This window comes from Arvicanthis niloticus, chromosome 13 (genome assembly GCF_011762505.2).
Source record: "Arvicanthis niloticus isolate mArvNil1 chromosome 13, mArvNil1.pat.X, whole genome shotgun sequence".
Classification (NCBI taxonomy): domain Eukaryota; kingdom Metazoa; phylum Chordata; class Mammalia; order Rodentia; family Muridae; genus Arvicanthis; species Arvicanthis niloticus.
This window is the reverse complement of record NC_047670.1, coordinates 48,407,971-48,426,888: the sequence shown is the minus strand read 5'-3', so window position 1 is coordinate 48,426,888 and position 18,918 is coordinate 48,407,971. Positions and strand designations below refer to the sequence as shown.

Here is an 18,918-nt window from a genome sequence, read left to right as displayed (position 1 = left end):
TCAGACTCAGCCAATCCCTTACCGTTGCCCTTGGCTGAAAGAAGCATGGAGTCTCCTAGGGTCGGTGCCTCCCTTGTCATGTGGAGCCATGGGCATAGTGGACAATACTTACCTTACCACAAAGCGTCCAGGGGCACTCCACAGAGGAGAAAGGAGACCAGGCCTCCTGAGCAGCTACTAATTAGTCACATAGCTTCTTACTCCAGATGTCTCCGTTGAACTTTCTTGTCTGTCTCTTCCTTTTCCTGCACATAGTATCTGCAACAGCGTTTTACAAGGCACAGCCAGTGATCGAATTTGTTTGTGAAGTTTTGGATTTTAAAAGTATTGAAGAACAACAAAAACCTCTGACAGATTCCCAAAGGGTAAAGTTTACCAAAGAAATTAAAGGTAAAGAACCACCCAGCACAGCAGGCTGTGGGTGGGACTGCCCCTCCTGGTGCAGGTGCAGGCTGTGGGAAGGGTGAGCCACAGACACACGGACTCTGAGTCAGTTGGGACCCATGCACAGAGGGCCCATGACTCTAATGAGTACAACCGCACAGGTGGGAGGAGCTGGGTGTCCTGCTTGAGCCACAAACGTTAGGTTCTGAGAAGGGTGGTAGTGGCACCCAAGTCTATGTGCTGAGTTTTTCTGGCAGACGGCTTCTCTGGATAAGGTGGATCCAGCCACCATGTTCTGTGGTTAGTCCACATTTCTTCCTCCTCAGCTCTAGAACCCCATGGCCTCAACTGTGGCCAAAGCTGCCGTGTGTGCCTTGGACTGTAAGTGCATAACGAGTAGCTCTGATAGCTGCTGTCTGTCACCAGGTCTAAAGGTGGAGATAACGCACTGTGGTCAGATGAAGAGGAAGTACCGTGTCTGCAATGTGACCCGGCGCCCTGCCAGTCACCAAACGTAAGGCAGCCAAACATCCAGCCCTCCTTTCAAATTCAGGCCTCTACCCCAGTCACTCAGCTTTCCAGACACTGGAAGTCCTGGGACTGTCCTGCAAACAGCTGCCTGCCTCTGGGGCTCACTCACACTCTGCTCTAAAAAGTGAACTCCATGGGCTGGAGAAATGACTCGGGGGTTAAAAGCATAGAGTGTATTGCTCTTGGCAGAACAAATAGCACATTTGTTCCCAGCACCCATGTTGGGCATCTTACAGCCTCCTGTAGCTCCAGCTGCAGTGGTACCTGTACACACATTTAAAATATATTAAGTTGATTTGTGTTGCTGTTGTTTTATCTGTATATATGTCTATTCACCATGTGAATGCCTGGTCCCTGTGGAGATCAGAAGAAAGCCTTAGATTCCCTGGAACAGGAGTTTATAGGTAGCTGGGTGCCGGGAATCAAAGCTGAGTCCTCTGCAAGAGCAGCCAGTGTCTTAAAGCAGTGGCCATCTCTCCAGCACCCATTCTGTTATGTTTTTAAGTCAGGGATTCATCGCACAGACCAGTCTGGTCTGGAACTACTCACAAAGAAGGCTCTGCTTACCGGGTTCTGGGGTCTAAGGCATGTACCACCACAGCCCACAAAATAATTTAGGGAAAAAGTGTAAAAAATGGTTGAGAACATTGGCTGCTCTTCAGAGTTTCTTCATTCAGTTCCTAACATCACACAGTAGGTCACAACTGCCTATAACTGTGGTCCTGTGGGATCCCATGCCTTCTTCTAATGTGCAGACACACATGCAGACAAAATGCCCGTATAAAAAAATAAAAAGGTAAATCTTAAACAAGTGTAAATTCCAACATAGACACATACACACACACACACACACACACACACACACACACACACAGGAACAGAGGGTATCATCTTACCAGTGTTAGTGTGTCTGCTGTGCTGCTTCACGTAGGTCTAGGAGGAGCAGAGACACCTGTGGGCAGCCTGAGAATTGAAGGGCTCTTGAATGGTCCAGGAGATGCTTGAAGCATTTGCTTCCTGCACAACACAGATGCTCAGCCCTGGGAAGGTCCAGTGTCCAGGGAGCCTGGAAAGTTCTTTCCTGAGTCACCTCTTTCCGCAGGTTTCCACTGCAGCAGGAGAGTGGGCAGACAGTGGAGTGTACAGTGGCCCAGTACTTCAAGGACAGGCACAAGCTGGTTCTGCGCTACCCCCACCTCCCGTGTTTACAAGTTGGGCAGGAGCAGAAACACACCTACCTTCCTTTGGAGGCAAGTCTGCACTACTGACTGGGGAGAAGCCCAAATCCAGCCCAGCCTCTCTGATGCTGCAGTACTCGCTAACTCATGCATTGTTCAGACTTTTCCCTTTGTGTATTCCTTCCCCTAAAATGGGATGAAAGTAGCAGCTTGGGTGGGATTACCTACCACATTCTTAATTACATAGTATCTCACTGCATACCCCTGGCTGGCCTGAAATTTGTAGACTGGGCTGCCCTTCACCTGTCAGAGGTCCTACCTGTATCAGTCCTGTGATGATGGATGCCATCCTTAAGCTTTCTGTTGCTTAAGAACAAAGAGCAGCTCAGGGAGGAAAGAGTAAACTTGATTTGCTCTTCTACATCGCTGTTCACCACCTAAGGAAGTCATTGCAGGAACCCAAGATGGGCAGAAACCTCGAGGGAGAGCTGAGACAGAGTTGTGGAGGGGTGCTGCTTACTGGCTTGATTTGAAAAGCTTGTTCAGACTGCTTTCTTATGGAGCCCCCAGTACCACCAGCCTGGGGGTGACATCACCTATGATGGGCTGGGCCCTCTCCGTCAATCACTAATTGAGAGAATGCCCTACATGCGTGCCTGCATCCTGATCGTATGGAGGCATCTTCTCCATAAGATGGAGGTTCCCTCCTCTCAGATGACTATAGCTTGTGTCAAATGGGCATGAAATTAGCCAGAACAACTGATGTGAGCCACTCGCTATGCACAGGTCACACCAGCAGAGTGCCACCAAAGCTTTGGTCATCTTTCCGTGCCAGGTTACCTACAAGTTCTATTGTGAGTGCTAGGCTTTGGAGCGGCCTCACCACTAGCCAGGGCTCTGGCTTGGGTGCCTCTGAAAACTCCCTCCTACAACCAATAGTCACATAGTTCATGTGTTGACCTGTATCCATCTTCTTTGTAGGTCTGTAACATAGTTGCTGGACAGAGATGTATAAAAAAATTAACAGACAATCAGACCTCAACCATGATCAGAGCAACTGCCAGGTCAGCACCGGATCGGCAAGAGGAGATCAGCAAATTGGTGAGCACTGGGTCCTTGGGTTCCTCCAGGATGGGTACACAAGGACACCCCCCTCCCCCCCATCTCCCAACACTCATGCCTGTACTTTGAGCAGAGATGGCCTTCACTGACCTTTTTTGTCTTCTCTTTTTCCTTCCTCAAGATGCGAAGTGCAAGTTTCAATACAGACCCATATGTTCGTGAATTTGGAATCATGGTGAAAGATGAGATGACAGATGTGACTGGGCGGGTCCTGCAACCGCCCTCCATTCTCTACGGGGGCAGGGTAAGTACAGACGGGTGTCGAGTGTGTGCGTGGTGAACTGCACCCATTGGGCCATGCATGACCAAGACTCAACCTCATCCACTCACCCATCCCTTAGTACGTTTATCCAGCTCTACTCCTCCATCCTTCCCATTCACTCATGTATTCACCATGCCCATCTATCTAGATTGACCATTGATCCAGCCATCCTGTCATTTCTCATCTAGCTCGCCACCGTCCATCCAGAACCCACCATTTTGCATGTGTAGGGGTTGCCTATAGTGCTAATTGAATGCCAGAGATGTGGAGATGGCACACACGTGGTGATCTGGTGCTTTTAGGAGTCATTGTTGGTCAGGGGTACCAGCAGTAAGAATGTTTTCATTTGTTCCCCACTGAACTATTTTTTATTTGCAGAACAAAGCAATTGCCACCCCTGTCCAGGGTGTGTGGGACATGAGAAACAAGCAGTTCCACACAGGCATTGAGATCAAGGTGTGGGCCATCGCCTGCTTCGCACCCCAGCGCCAGTGTACAGAAGTCCATCTCAAGTAAGCCTGCTTGAGGCCTCCATGTGGCTGGCCTTGTTTCTGTTGGTCAGATGGGTCACTGGGGTTCTGATACCAGCAGCTGGCAGCCTTTCTCTGAGAACACTCACCTAGGGTGACTTTCATTCATGAAATCTGACGAGTCCAGATTAGGTGTGAGAGAAAACAGTACCTGAGCAATGAGGTTCAAATAAATCAGTCACCATGGTAGTAGAGGTAGACACAGAGTCAGTGGACTCAGACTGTAGAAACAGCACACTTCACTGTCTTTCTAAGTAGCCTTGGCTGTCGTAGGACTCAACTATGTAGACCCAGGCTGGCCTTAAACTCACAGAGATTTACCTGCCTCTGCCTCCACTAATGCTGGGATTAAAGGTGTGTACCCACATCCCTGGCTAAAGATTTCTAATGATTTATTTGTCTGTGGCAGGGTAGATATGCTTCTGTCCATCCCATCAAACGCTGTCAGAGGATAAGCTGAGGGAGCTGGTTCTTTTTCTACCACGTGGTCCCAGGGATTGAACTCAGATTGTCAGGTTTATACAAAGCACCCTTTCCCGTTGAGCCATTGCACTGGTGCTACTGTGAAATTTCGGTGAATTAAATGAGAAACAAAGCTGAGAACTGGGTGGGAAGAGACAGTAGAAGAGGGCAGCACGGGGGCGGGCTGCAGTGGCTGCTCTCCTGTGTGAGGAAGGGTTTAGAGTGAACAACACAACAAGCATTGACATGTGTGCCGCCATCTTTCCAGTAGCTTAGGGCAGACTGATACAGTAAGCTGCAGAGGGGCCTACTGCTCAGCCCAGAACACTGTGAGTGTTGGGCCAGTGGCAGGGAGCTAGGCTTGCTCAGTGCCAAGAAGAATGGCCCTAAAGCTCACAGGGCTTACACTTGTGTTCCAAGGTTTGAGGGGAAATAAGACATTTGTTTTTCACCTGTCTGGAGGCAGTGAAGGGGTCCTCCAAAGCCTGCATAGTATAGCTCTAACCTGACCATCCCAGCAAGAGGCTGTTGTCTTATGCAGGGCTGAGTTCACTGGGTGGAGGCTGTCATCCTGCACCGGTGGCAGCTTTTGCCTGTGCTTCTGACAGAATGAGCCAGAAGCCCAGAGAAAAGAAAGCAGAGGCTGGATGCTGACCAACTCCTGCCCATCTTCTATCCTTGGTCTCCCTGTCCCCAGACACACCCACCTGTTGTGATACAAGTGCACAAACATGGTTCTGAGAATGCAGCACTTGGGAGGTGAATACTGGCCCGCTAGTGTTCACCTTGGCTACTGGTTGGTTGCTTTTACTCTGAACATAGCCAGTCTTCTCAGCCACCTGAGTCTTGTTGGCAGTACAAATGCTGGCTTTGCTTGGCTGCCACCTGTTCTGTTTTCTTCTGGGTCTGTGTCTCTAAGGCCAAGCTGTACCCACCAGAGTGGCAGGAAAAACCCACAAGGTGGCTGATGGCATCCCTTATTTTATCAGAGCCCTAACAGAGTTGCTTAGTAGGCCTGCATGGCACAAAAGCACCATACCATGTCACTGTGGGACGGCAGCAAGCATGCATTATATGTCTGCCATTTTATCTCAACAGTTATCCCTGGACCGTCCATGGGTGTGTAGTGCACTCCCCCCATTCATGGGTTGATAGAGCTTTGATGCCTGACTATATCTGAGATTAAATTCTAGCATGGCAAGGTGCCTATCCCCCTAACCCTAGCCCTGAGAAGGTGAGGCAGTAGAATCCTGAGTTTTGAGGCCAGCCTGGGCTACCAAAAGCAAACAGAAAACTTAATTATTTTGTTGTTGTTGTTGTTTTGTTTAGACAGAATCTTATGTGTCCCAGGCTAGCCTCAAACTCAATATGTGGTTATAAATGACCTTGAACTGTAGAGCCCCCCCCCATGCCCACCTCTCCCAAATACTGGGATTGTAGGCATGCATTACCATATCTGCAATATCCAATGTTGAGGGTGAAGCCTTGGGAGTGCTAGGCAAGCACTTAGCATCCCCCCACCCCTTGACTTTGTATCCAGACTTTGTAACAGTATCCGGAGCCCCTGGTTGATAGGACTTCCTTATCATATATTGGACATCTTAGCAAAGTGGCCTCTTTCCTCAGGTCCTTCACAGAGCAACTGAGGAAGATCTCAAGAGATGCTGGGATGCCTATCCAGGGTCAGCCCTGCTTCTGTAAATATGCACAGGGTGCAGACAGTGTGGAGCCCATGTTCCGACACCTGAAGAACACTTACGCTGGTCTCCAGCTGGTGGTGGTCATCCTGCCTGGCAAAACTCCTGTGTATGGTAGGTGTCAGCCATCTGTGCTTTAGGGAGTTGAGCGGGTTCCAGTGGCTGTGAGTTGCCTGTTCTGATTTGGGTTGTCTGAACTGAGTGATTGGTTCTGCCCATTCCTGAGCTTGAGAAGGTCGGAGAGAGGTCAGGTTACTCTGGTACGTGCTCCGAGCCCTCGTCAGCGTCTTGAATGAGGCAGGTATCAAGCAGCTTCCTGTGGCCGTAGTTGCAGATAGTTTCTGCCTTTGGAATTTTAGGAACTTTTCACAGGATGTATAAACGACTATTCCCCTTTGTGTTGATGCCAACACCCCAAGAAAGGGTGTGGTAGGTGTTGGTCGTTCAGGGAGGTTGGTTACAGTTTATTAGTAGTCATGGTCAATAAAACAAGAGTTCTATTGGATTCAGGGATCTCTCTCCCCACCTCTATCCTCCTTTCTTTCCTGTCTAGTGATGGGTAAAACCAGTAAATAAAGGGTAAGAAACAGAAAAACCCACATAGTAGCAAAGGCTGGCTGCAGCCCATGATTTGACTTGAGGATTGGTTTCATGTTCATTCTGTGGCATGAGTGTTGGCAAATGGAGGAGACCCCTGATATGCCAGTGTTCCCTGAGGAGGCCCCACTGACTCTTGATTCTCTAGGACTCAGTCAGCATGTCTGATCTCTGCCACCACCCCAGACAAGGTGGGTTTCTGTATGTTAGAGGGTAGTCGCTCATTCATCAGTGGAGAGCCCAATGATGCCGGAGAAGAAAGACTGGATCAGGTACAGCCCTCTGTTCAGGAGGTCTTCAGGGGAGGAAGGAGGTTATATGGACAGGTCTGCAAGGTGAGAGCTGTCTGTCCCCACACACTTTCAGCGAAAGGGTGTTGGTGTAAGATCTGGTGGTACAGGAGTCAAAAGCAACCGGACCTCTTGATGGTTGTTACTAGTAGGAATCTGTCCAGTCTAACCACAGACAGACTACAGACCCCCACAGCTATGCTTTTTTCCCCTCCAAGACTTTCTCATGGCAGTGGTGTTTGTCATGGCAATGAGTGTTGTCCCTGGAGTCTGGGTTTCTAGAACAGTCCTAAGAGCAACGACCAGCTGCTTCAGGAAGGAATCTGGGGATGGATGAGTGTGGATTCCCCACGGCACTTTGAAGTTGTGTGTTTGCCAAGGGTTTTGAGGAGGCCAGTGGTTTTATTTTTAGCTACCCAGACATTTGCTTAACATGAGGTGTCGTTTCTGCTGAGGAATGATGAAGCCTCAGTTATAGCCAGCTTCTGCTCACCCCATCCTGGGCTCGGGATCACAAATGGCTGGTATGAGATGTGCTTCCAGATTCCCATCCTGAGGGAGACAGGCACAGGTGCCTGGCAGTACTAAAGCAGGATTCAGCCAGGAGCCCTGCCCTTCTGTCTGCCAGCGCCTTCCATAGGCTGACTGCAGGCGCCTGATGCAGCTGTCACGGCTGAACACTGCACCAGTGCAGTCCAAAAGGGGGCAGAAGACAGCTGCTTCTATTTGGGAGTTGTGACATGTGCACCTCTGCTCCACAGCGGAAGTCAAGCGTGTGGGAGACACCGTGCTGGGGATGGCCACACAATGCGTCCAGATGAAGAACGTGCAGAGGACCACGCCACAGACCCTATCCAATCTCTGTTTAAAGATCAATGTCAAACTGGGAGGTGTCAACAACATCCTGCTGCCACAGGGCAGGTGAGGTGGCCACACCCTGCACATACACTAGCTGGCTTAAATGGTCAATGGAGAGGTGCTCACAGGTAGTTTATGTGGGCGTAAGTCCCAGGCCCCTCAGAACCAGGGCATTGGGATGGGTGACTGTTAGGGCTGAGTTCCTTAACAGTTGAAGGCTGATGTGGGACCATTGCCACCCTGCTCCTTGTTGCCAGGGCCAGCAGTCTCCACTGAAGAGTTAGGAGAGTGAGTGGCCTCAGGACCGGTCAGGAATGGGCTTCCACAGAATTGTCAGCTGGTCCCTGGAGCTTTACTCCAGTGTTTCCTACTCTGCTCATCCAGGGCTGGTAGTTTACTGCTAGGATCAAAGCACTTTGGGCTGGAAATTCCCTGTAGGAGCCACCATTGTTGGGTCCTATGTCCAGGAACTTAGGCCAAGTACTGGCTGCCAGCGTGCCCCATAGGGCTAAGGGGTGGGATGTGGAACTGTGTCTTCCTCGGAAGCCTCCCACGGAGGGTATGCTACCCTGGGTGTTAGAGGACAAGGCCCAAGTTAATGTTTGCCCCTCCTTGAACAGTGGACCTGCAATGGAGGCAGAAGAGAGTGACCACAGTAATAGCTTTGGGTGAAGAACTGTCTACAAGAACTGTGAGAATGAGGGGGGCAGGCCTGTGCTGTGTGCTCTGGCTGTGGCTCCAGGTGAAGCAGGTGTGGGAGGCCTCTTGTGCCAGTCTATACCAGGCTGAAGTTGGGCACCGGCAGACTGAGAAGCCCCGATTGTTTGGCGATAAGGACAGGTGGACTAGATTGGAGAGATTAAAGGGGAGGAAAGGCAGTTGTCCTGTGCTCTTGGTGTCGTGTTAGTGTCAAAGACAGAGCCCTCCCGAAGGAGGAGTGGCTTGGACTGGGAAGCTGAGCTCTGGGAAAGTTCAGTGTCAGAGCACAGGAACCATGAGGCTGGATGAACATCCTTGAGTGAATGGTAAGGAGATCTGGGCCCTGTGCCCAGGGTATAAGTTCAGGGACACGGGTATAGAAAGAGAAGGCAAGGAGGGGAGGCACCTGAGTCATAGTGTCCAAGGAAGTGTGTCCTGCATCACAAAATGCCAGTGAGCTGCACCGTGCAGCCTGACCATTGGACCCAGTGATAGGGAAGTCACTGGAGACCTTGAAAGGGGAAATCTTGTTGCCATGGCAGCATGAGTTAGGAGGAACCTGGGAGGGGCCAGTAGACTGGGCTCATGGGAAGCTTTGCTGGGCTACAGAAGAGAGAAAGCAGAGCGCAGGTGTGCCTTGCTTTTGGTGAGTGAGTCATATTCACCCACCTGTAGAAATACACAGCTGTGCCTGGTGCCCTGGTGGTGGCCGAGCCAGTGATCAGGATCTATGGGTGTACCACTCAGCTCACCTTTCAGCAGAGGAGAGTGAGGCCAAGGGGCACAGGCATCTCGCGTGTGGTTAGCAGGACCACAGTGCCATAGACTACCTGTGTCTTAGAAGTGGCACCCTAACACCCAGGGCAGGGGTGGTTGAACACAGTGGAGACTGAAGGAACACTTGCGCCCCTCCTCCCCCCAAAGGGCACATAGATGCACATGCTTAACACAGAGAAGGTGTTTTCTTCCTGCCTCTACCTCAGTGCCAGGATGACAGGCATGGACCACCAAACCCATCTCATTTATGTTGGGCTTGAACCCAGGACCTTCTGTATGCCCTGCAAGTACTTTACCAAGTGAGAATCCTCCCCAGCTCCCAATCTTTACCCTTAATGATACACACAGAAAGCCTCCTGGATTAAACAAGCATGTCTGTTAGGCACTTGAGGCAGGAAGTTCTCTTGGAAAATGCCTATGTTAGGGTTACCGCCCAGAGAGGGATAGAAATAGTTCTGTTGTCAGACTTCTCAAGCCTGGGCCTCAAACACCCAATTTCTTGTAGGCCTCCAGTGTTCCAGCAACCTGTCATCTTCCTGGGAGCCGATGTCACCCACCCACCAGCTGGGGATGGGAAGAAACCTTCGATTGCTGCCGTGAGTGTCCATACTTTCCTCTGGGATCTCTGCCAGGGTCATGTTGCTCGGGGAAGGGGGGGCGGACGACCCCTGCCCCTCGAGTATCTGTGGTCTGTTTGCAGTGGTGTGTAGAGGAGAAAGACACAGAAGTCACTCACCTGCTTGGTTGGTCTAGCCATGATCTAACAGCAAATAGGTGATGATGTCACAGGTGTGGGGCTGCCCTCTGCCCTGCTATCTGTGTTGCATCTGGCAGGAACATTACCTCTGGCTTCTCCATATCCATCAAGGTAGACTTGGTCAACCACTCAGCATCCACTCCTTCCACTCTCAGAAGACTGCCCTGTCATGTTGGGGTAGCCAGGCATGGACTTCTGTAGTGGGGTTTGGCCCTTTGAAGTGCAGAGTGCAAAGGGTGTCCTCAACCCCTGTAGTCAGAGCGTACGTACAGGGTTCTGGAGCCAGCATGGTTGAGCCTATGAAAGGAAACAACAGCTCTTTGGGATCATTTATCTGAACCTTGGATCCCATCCTCACAAATGCCTGGATGCACAATCAGTTTCTCCAGCTAATTACCCAAGTGCCTCAAAGAAGTGCTCACCTGGGAAATGAGACCAAAAGGCCCTGTGCACAGCAGCCTGTAGTTGGGTGCAGCCTCTGCTAGCGTGGGCTCCCTCATCCCTCAGTGGGCGTGGCAGTAGCCAGCCTCACGCCCTGCTGAGCCTCAGCATGAACCATTTCCTCAACTGTTTCTCTCCGGCAATTAACCTTAATCTTTCTGGGCCTTTTCACACGTACTGCAGTCGGCTCAGTGCCTGGCATACAGTAGGTGCTAACTAGACTTAACATCATTGTTTATTTAATCTATCTTAAGGGGTAGAGAATGGGAAGTGATGTAGGACAAAACCCCACTTGCATCATGTGTGCTGTGCATAGTTCTTGGACGTGGCTTTCAGGTGGATCCAGAGTCAGGATCCCTAATGTCAGAAAAGCCCTGCACAGCCAATGCCCTTGAGGTCTGGCCCAGGTCTTTTGTCACCTTGGGCTCTATCTGATCACTCTCAGCTTTATTTTGCTCTGGGTCATTATGTGTAGGTCCTCTCTGTAGGCTTCGGAGGCTTAGGCAAGTATAAGTCTCACACACACACACACACACACACACACACACACACACACAATTTATTGGATTGACTTAGAGGATATAGTCCTAAAATAGAAGGCCAAGAATTAGTAGTTGTTCAGTCCACAGGGCTGGATGTTTATGCATCTGCAATCCCAGTTTGGTGCTGGAGTCCAGAACTCCTGGAGAGTAGCTAGTCTTCAATCTAAGTCAATCAGAATCTGCCTGCAGTAACAGGGATAGATAAATTTGCCAACCACAAGCAGGCAAAAAGTAAAAGGCTGCCACTGAGAGACATGACTCGGATTTGGGCAGGTCTAACCACCTCTGATGATCCAATCAGCAAAATCCATCATACGCCTGCCCAGCCGCTTTTGTTTAAGTTGATACCAGATGTATGTAAGTTGACAACTAAGACTAGAGCCAGGCTTATCAAATTCTAAAGAGCAGGAATCTATATTTGCCCCTGATGGCCTTGATTCTCATCAGTAGGACACATTCCTGTTCATGGTGATTTATTTCTATTTATGCCAACTTGAAATACTTCCTGAACAAGGAATCTGGGAAGGCTTAGAGACACTGCTCTGTAAGCCTCTCAGAGCAGTAGCTGGCCACCTGCTTCCCAGGGACACAGAGCCCTTCCCTCTATGCTTTCAAGGTATAAGGAAGTACTTTCCCCAACCTGGTAGTGGGCTGACCCTAGCTGTAACTGGTCAGTTTCCTTTTGGTGCCCTGACCTCAGAACCCTGGCTGTACCGTGGCGCGCTGGCTCTCTGGGCGCTCCTTGGGACGAGCCCTTGAACAGCCAAGTTGCTTCAAAGGGCTGTGACCTTCATAGGGATCTGAGTCTGGTAATACTAAGACTTTGATGGGCATATGGCAGTTTGGGGAAGTGTTTGCTCTTGAAAATCTAGAGGCACCCCCAGTTGCTTTCTTTTTACAAGTAACTCAACCACCCGACCATATACACAGTAAGGCTCAGTATTACCTTCTTCTGTGTACCACGGGGCAAGTGTCCCATCTTCAGAAGGTACCTAGCAGTACTTTCTGCTGTGAGGGACATTGGGAGATGTCTTTACATTCTTTACAGGCCAGTCTCCAGCTGGGCCCTAGAAGAGGGACCCCTGGAGCCCTTGTCCCCTGCTGACTGTGTGTTCCACAGGTCGTGGGCAGCATGGATGCACACCCCAACCGTTACTGTGCCACCGTGCGCGTACAGCAGCACCGACAGGAGATCATCCAGGACTTGGCTGCTATGGTGCGTGAGCTCCTCATCCAGTTCTACAAGTCCACCCGTTTCAAGCCCACCCGCATCATCTTCTACCGAGACGGCGTCTCCGAGGGCCAGTTCCAGCAGGTGGGCCACTCTGCACCATCCTCTTTGCCCCTGTCATTTGGCTGCTCATGGTTTGAGAAGGCAGTTGGTGATGTGATCTGTGCCAAATAAGGTTCCAGGGCCTGTGCTGGGGGGAGGCAGAAGAGGAGTTTGGGATATAAGCTTGGGCAATGGAGACCTGGGTGAGGATAGAACATCAGGCCAGGGAATAGGAAGGCAGACTGGGAATTTTTACCTGCCCTGGGTATTTCCAAGATCTGAAGTGCTTAAGAATCTACTTACTTGCCCTAATCACAGGCTGATGGCATGCAACAACGTTTATGTTCATTTGCTTCCTATTTAGAGCAGAAGCTGCAGGTTTTCCTCATTCATGGCCCCTAGGAGTACGCTGTCTGCCTCCGTTCTTTCTGGCCAAGCCTCTAGTGCTGTATTCTGCAAGAGCTGTGGTGACAGCTTCCACAGTGTACTTCCATAACATAGAGCCCTGTTGCCTCTTAATCCAGCCTCCTGGGCTTCCTGTCCTCCCCTGAATAAAAGTCAGACCTGCCATTCTCAGCTCCACCCCTCAGAGAATACCAGAATCCCCACAACTCAACTGTCTGCACTATTTTTGGAGATACACTCTTTGAAACATTGTAAACTGATTGAGACTGTTAAATCTGAGGGAAGCCAGACATGGTTGCACGTGCCTTTAATGCTAACATTCAGGAGGCAGAAGCAGGCAGATCTCTCTCTCTCTCTCTCTCTCTCTCTCTCTCTCTGTCTCTCTCTCTCTCTCTGTCTCTCTCTCTCTCTCTGTCTCTCTCTCTCTCTCTCTCTCTCTCTCTCTCTCTCTCTCTCTCTCTCTCCATTCTGAGTCCAGCCAGGGCAGAATAATAAGACTTTGACTCATAGATAGATAGATAGGTAGATAGATAGATAGATAGATAGATAGATAGATAGATAGATAGATAAAGTGGAAAAAGAACAGCCCTGTCTTGGTATGCACCTGCAGTCCAGTCCCTCTGAACACTTGGGTGGGAAAATTGTCTAAGCCAAGACTTGAGGTAAGCAAGGTGGGGAGACACTGTCCTGATCCAACAAAAGGCTACTATTTTTGGCACTTGTGTACCAAACTCTTTACATGAGACCTTCAGTGCAGGACCCACAGTTGACCGGCAGAAGGAGGGTGGGGTGTTGCTGGGTACTGTGTGGTGCTGAGCTCAGATGGGAGTTCTGGTCTGACTCAGGCAAGTGTTTGCTCCATTTGTCTTTCCTCTCCTCTCAGTAAGCAAGCAAGTAGCAAGTGGCTCTGTTGTCCACGTCTGGACGTCTTCATGGTGCTGTTTTATAAGCATTGAGAACATTGTGGATTCCAAGCTAAACAGTTTTGTGTACCTTCTCATTTTTAGACCCCACGTGCCCTTGGTCCCTGTGTGGATGAAAACTTGACCATAATCTTTACTGTCAAATCTATATAAACTAGAGTCATTTGGGTAAAGGTACCCTCAATGACGAAGTTGTCTCAGTCAGATGGTGTCATGTCTGTGGGATGTCCTCATATTGCTGCTTGAAGGGCTTAGTCTACTCGGGCAGCACCATTCCTAGACAGGTGGGCCTGGGCTGTGTGAGAAAGCTAACTGAGGTGGGTATAGTGGTGCATGCCTTTAATCCCAGCACTGAGAAGGTAGAAGCAGGTAGATCACTGAATTCAGGGCAGTCTTGTCTACATAGTGAGTTACAGGCCAGTCAGAATAAACAAAAACGGGAGCAAGCAAGTTAGTTGTGTGAGCAAGCCAGCAGGTACTGTTCTTCCATGTTTTCTGTTGTGTTCCTACCTTACCTTCCCTCGGTGATGGGATGTGGTTTGGAAGTGTGAGCTCGTTAAACCCTTTTCCTTCCCAAGTTGCTTTTGGTCAGTCTTTTTATCACAGTGACAGAATGAAACTAGGCCAGCTGTTGGAAGGTAGAGTGGTGTGCCTGACCCAGTGCAGGCCAAGCTGGGAAAGCAGTTCCTGGCATGCAAGAGGCATCTGACGCCTGCCTCTGTCCTGCAGGTTCTCCACCATGAGCTCCTGGCCATCAGAGAGGCCTGCATAAAGCTGGAGAAGGACTATCAGCCAGGGATCACGTTCATCGTGGTGCAGAAGCGGCACCACACACGCCTCTTCTGCACAGACAAAAATGAGCGGGTGAGTCCTAGCTCTGTGGCTGCCACAGTCTGGAGAGACTCTTCTGAGAGGTGGGCCTTCATGAGGAGCCAGATTCAGGTGTCTAGCAAGGCTTTGGTGAGGAGGGTCCAGGCACGAAATGTCATTTATCTGATAAGTGATGGGAGAGGTGGTTCAGAAATGAAGTGTCAGACCTCGTGGCAGTGCGGCTGTGGGGTTCCTGGCTTAGTTGGTAGAATGCTGACCTAGCATGTGGGAAGACCTAGGCTTGACCCCCCCAGCTTTGCATAACCTGTAATCCCAATACCAGGAGCATCAAGGATTTAGGTCATCCTTGGCTACAAAAAAAAGTATAAGACCCTGCCTCAAAAAGAAAAGAAGGGAGGAGTAAAATTGGAAGGAGCAGAGATTGAGAGAAATGAGCCATTGAGGGTGGTGAACTGGGCAGTCAGAGTGTAAGAGAATAGAGCCAGCCTCAGGCTCTCCACAGAGCTCGGACACTGAGGCCCGTACACATCTCATACTTTCCATCTGAAGAAAGAGAAGGGTTCTCGGGCACGTGTGTACATGCATGTAGAGACCAGAAGACAAACCTAAAGGGTCATCCTTAGGATAGGCTGGATGACCAGCAAGTCCCAGGGATCCTGTTTGTACCTTTGCAACCCTGGGCTTGTAAGAGTGTGCCACCACACTTGGTGTGCTTATGTGACTTGTTGGGATTAAATTCAGGCCTTTGTGCTTTCATGGCATAGCAAGCACTGTACTGACTGAGCCATCTCCCAAGACCCAGAAAAATGTTCTGTGCTTCTAATAGCACAGTAAGGCATACATCCCCTAGTAAAGGGCAATGGTTCGGGAGACATAGTCTGTCAAGTCGTCTACCAGACCTTAAACCCAGCACTGTGGATCCAGACCCATCAGGCCTGGGATCACCACACTGTTGCAGGATGATCACTGCAGTTCAGCTCTGCCCAGTGGCCTCCAGTGTTTGCTTATAAGCGACTAATGTATAACTTGCCACAAAGGAAGAAACCATTTACTAATAAATAAATACTGTAGCTGTCTCCAGTGTCCCCAACGTTACATCCTAAAATGATGTAAAGAAGAGGAGAAAAACAACAGCAAAAGGTTGCAGAATTTCAAAAGGAAATTGACAAATCCATTGTCACGGGTGGATGTTGTGACACACCTCTGTTGGAACCTGAAATGGGCAAGAATGAGTGGGAGGGGCGAGAAGAGCTGCAGGTGCCAGATTCACAAGGAAGGACCAGGAAGTCTCTGGCAGTTTCCACACCTTGATCTCATAGAAACCATATGTTGTGATCATTATGCAAATGAAGTTTAAGAATGCTTGACACTTTCACTTCACTGCCTGCCGCTCATGCATTAAAGATAGATGGTTTCATACCAGCTCAGCTGAGCCTGGAGACTTGAGTGCATTTATTATAAAATGAGAAATGGCCCTGCAGACCATGAAGGGAAGGAAGCTGTGGCGCCTGAAGCTGGGGTCCCCTTGCAGCCCCATGTCTCTGTTGCTAGAGGTATCAGTGTTTGGAGGTAGCTCTCCTCCCTAGAATAGGCAGTAATGAGAGGAAGCAGATTAAGTCTGTCTCATTGGATGCCCAGGAAGAGGGAGCAGATACCCTCCGGGGATAGTGACACTTAGCCAGTGACATCTGAAATGTGCCACAAATGCTTATGGAGTTATGTATATTTACAAAATCATCTCTGGAACTAAACCCAAAAAAATCTTTTTAAAAAGCTACCCATGTCAAAAGTCTCAGGATCCAGAAGGCTTTACGGGTTGATTTCCTACACAGATCTTCAGAATCCTCACAAAATGTGGCAGAGAACAGTAAAGGTGTAGTTATGTACTCTTGATAGTATTAGTTTTAGATTTATGGTGGTCAGAAGAAGGTATCAGGTCGCTCTGACACTGAAACTAGACTTGTGGATGGCTGTGAGCCACCCTGTGGGTCTGGGAACAAAGTCAGTCCTCTGCAAGAGCAGCCAGTGCTCTAACCACTGACCTGAGTTCCAAGTTGTGTAGCTATTTTATGAGTTTAGTTTGCAGGCAAGTTTCAGCAACCCTTCAAGGAGTAATGTTTTGCTAAGATCTGTGATGTCATGGGTCTGTGATCCCAGCTTCCAGGTATTCAAGGCAGGAGAGTCATCAGTTCAGGGATAGCCTAGGATATGGAACAGGGGCCTTTCTTGAAAAGCAGACAAACCAAACAAGACAAAACAAAAAGCTTGTGCAGTTTTAGAAAGGAATTATTACCCACATCACATCACAGAGGTGGACAGATGTGGGCATATGACACTGAGATCCAGGACAGAGGATCTGAGTTGTGTCTCCATCTGTTTCCCTGGCCCTGCCTACAAGGGTAAGACTATTGGGAGGACTGACCAAAGGGCATGGCACCCAATCCCTGGTGTGTTGTTCAAGAGGCAGTGCCGGGCATGGGAATACAGATCCATAACCAGCCAGGAACCCAAAACTGACAGGCCTCTGTGTCCATCCCGGCAAAAAAGAAATTCCCTGAGTGCTGCTCTAGGAGATTGCGTATGGGAATTGTTTAGCTAAGCATGGTGACACATGCCTGTTATCCCAATACTCAGGAGGCTGAAGTAGGATTGTCTTGGGTAGAGTCCAGTCAGTAACATTCAGTGAGATCTAGTCCAGCCTGGGCTACAGTGTGAGACCCTGTCTATAGATACATAATAGAAAATACATAATAGAAGGATTTTATGGCATTACTTGTACTAGCAAGAAAAGTAAAAAGTAACCATACCCAGAGGGATCTCTCTCTCCCCTCCTACTCTCCCCTCTCCCTTCTTTCTTCTCTCTAGTTGAAATGTTTTAAGCCAAGCATGGCTGTATATAATTCACTTCCAGCACTTAGGAAGTGGAGGCATGCGGTGTTGGTCTCAATCTTAGCCACATAGAGAATTGGAACCTAGCCTATGCTATTGGAGCCTATTGAGGCAGATCCTTCAGTAAACACACCATGCTTGACTGTAGCATCTGGATGCAGTGTGAACAGTAACCCTAGCCCAAGTATACTGTGGAGATCATTGGAACTTACCAGATTTTATATGTGCTGAGAAACAAGTGCTTCTGCTGTCTTGCTGGCACTGCCCACCCACCCTGGCACACCTGATGAGCTCTCTGTGTTGCTGCAGGTTGGAAAGAGTGGAAACATTCCAGCAGGCACAACTGTAGACACAAAGATCACCCACCCGACTGAGTTTGACTTCTACCTGTGCAGTCATGCTGGCATCCAGGTGAGAAGGGAGGCTCCTTTGACTGGCTGGGATGTTTGTGGTGGTGCGATACGTTTGGGATGTGTTGTGGCTGTGCAGATGGGGCTCCAGCTCATTCTGTGACCAGGAGAGGTGGGCTCTCGCCTGGGCTCCAGAAGAGATAGGAAGGGATCAGTGTAGAAGTGGGTGTGGTGAGACCGAGGCATAAGGAGCAGTGATTTGACGGTCGAGGCCAAAGTGTGTTCTGTGGCAGCAGCTAGTGAGCTAAAAGGTGGGACTGCAGGCAGCTGCCTGGTGGGGCCTGGATGCCGATCACCCATAAAAGGCCAGGACAAGGAAGTACTGGAATGTTCTTCAGCAGCATCATGCCGTCTTCCAGATGGTAGTGAGGTCTTTTTTATTGCTATATCAGGTGGATATTTATGGGGTGTGGTATGCAATGTGATTTTTAACACATTTACGATGCCTTTGATGATGGGTGAAAGAAACGCCCTTCATCCCCATCACTCGCCTCAGACTTTGGAACATGAAAAATCCTCTCTGCTGACTATCTTGAGCCATGGCCACATTTAATATTACTCTATGAGCTGGATGTAGTGACGCAGGAAGCTGAGGAACGAGGACTGTGGGTCCCAGGTCAGCCTAAACTAATGCTGCAAGGCTTGGTTGGAGGGAGGGAAGAACGAATAGATGATTCTGGGGATTGAAGAGAAGGTGTTTTACCAAGCATGGCCTCAAATTTGATTCCTCCTTCCTCAGGTCTCCCAAGTGCTAGGTTCACGGGCATGTGCCGCCATGCCTGTCTTAATAGGAATACTTGTTCTTGGTAAACGTCTCATGGTGAGTCTTTCTGGCCCTCTAATCTTTCAGGGGACAAGCCGTCCTTCCCACTACCACGTGCTTTGGGATGACAATCGTTTTTCTTCTGATGAGCTGCAGATTCTGACCTACCAGCTGTGTCACACCTATGTGCGCTGCACACGCTCTGTGTCAATACCTGCGCCAGCTTACTATGCTCACCTGGTGGCCTTCCGAGCCAGGTACCACCTGGTGGATAAAGAACATGACAGGTGAGTGTCA

The 18,918-nt window shown here is 49.6% G+C and overlaps 1 protein-coding gene across 3 annotated transcripts in view; it reads left to right on the top strand.

The window, feature by feature from the left end:
• Nucleotides 1-18,918, top strand: part of Ago2 (argonaute RISC catalytic component 2) — an 85,436-nt gene that overhangs the window by 55,362 nt on the left and 11,156 nt on the right. For all 3 annotated transcript variants that reach the window (XR_013103324.1, XM_076911453.1, XM_034515934.2), the window contains 13 exons: nucleotides 256-390; nucleotides 811-898; nucleotides 2,018-2,165; nucleotides 3,075-3,194; nucleotides 3,337-3,459; nucleotides 3,856-3,989; nucleotides 6,096-6,280; nucleotides 7,815-7,974; nucleotides 9,893-9,983; nucleotides 12,248-12,442; nucleotides 14,458-14,592; nucleotides 17,758-17,859; nucleotides 18,709-18,908. Coding sequence is in view for 2 of the 3 variants with exons in the window: in XM_076911453.1 (XP_076767568.1) it covers nucleotides 256-390; nucleotides 811-898; nucleotides 2,018-2,165; nucleotides 3,075-3,194; nucleotides 3,337-3,459; nucleotides 3,856-3,989; nucleotides 6,096-6,280; nucleotides 7,815-7,974; nucleotides 9,893-9,983; nucleotides 12,248-12,442; nucleotides 14,458-14,592; nucleotides 17,758-17,859; nucleotides 18,709-18,908 (1,816 nt within the window). In the remaining variant the exon portion in view is untranslated. The remainder of the gene's footprint in view (nucleotides 1-255; nucleotides 391-810; nucleotides 899-2,017; nucleotides 2,166-3,074; nucleotides 3,195-3,336; nucleotides 3,460-3,855; nucleotides 3,990-6,095; nucleotides 6,281-7,814; nucleotides 7,975-9,892; nucleotides 9,984-12,247; nucleotides 12,443-14,457; nucleotides 14,593-17,757; nucleotides 17,860-18,708; nucleotides 18,909-18,918) is intronic.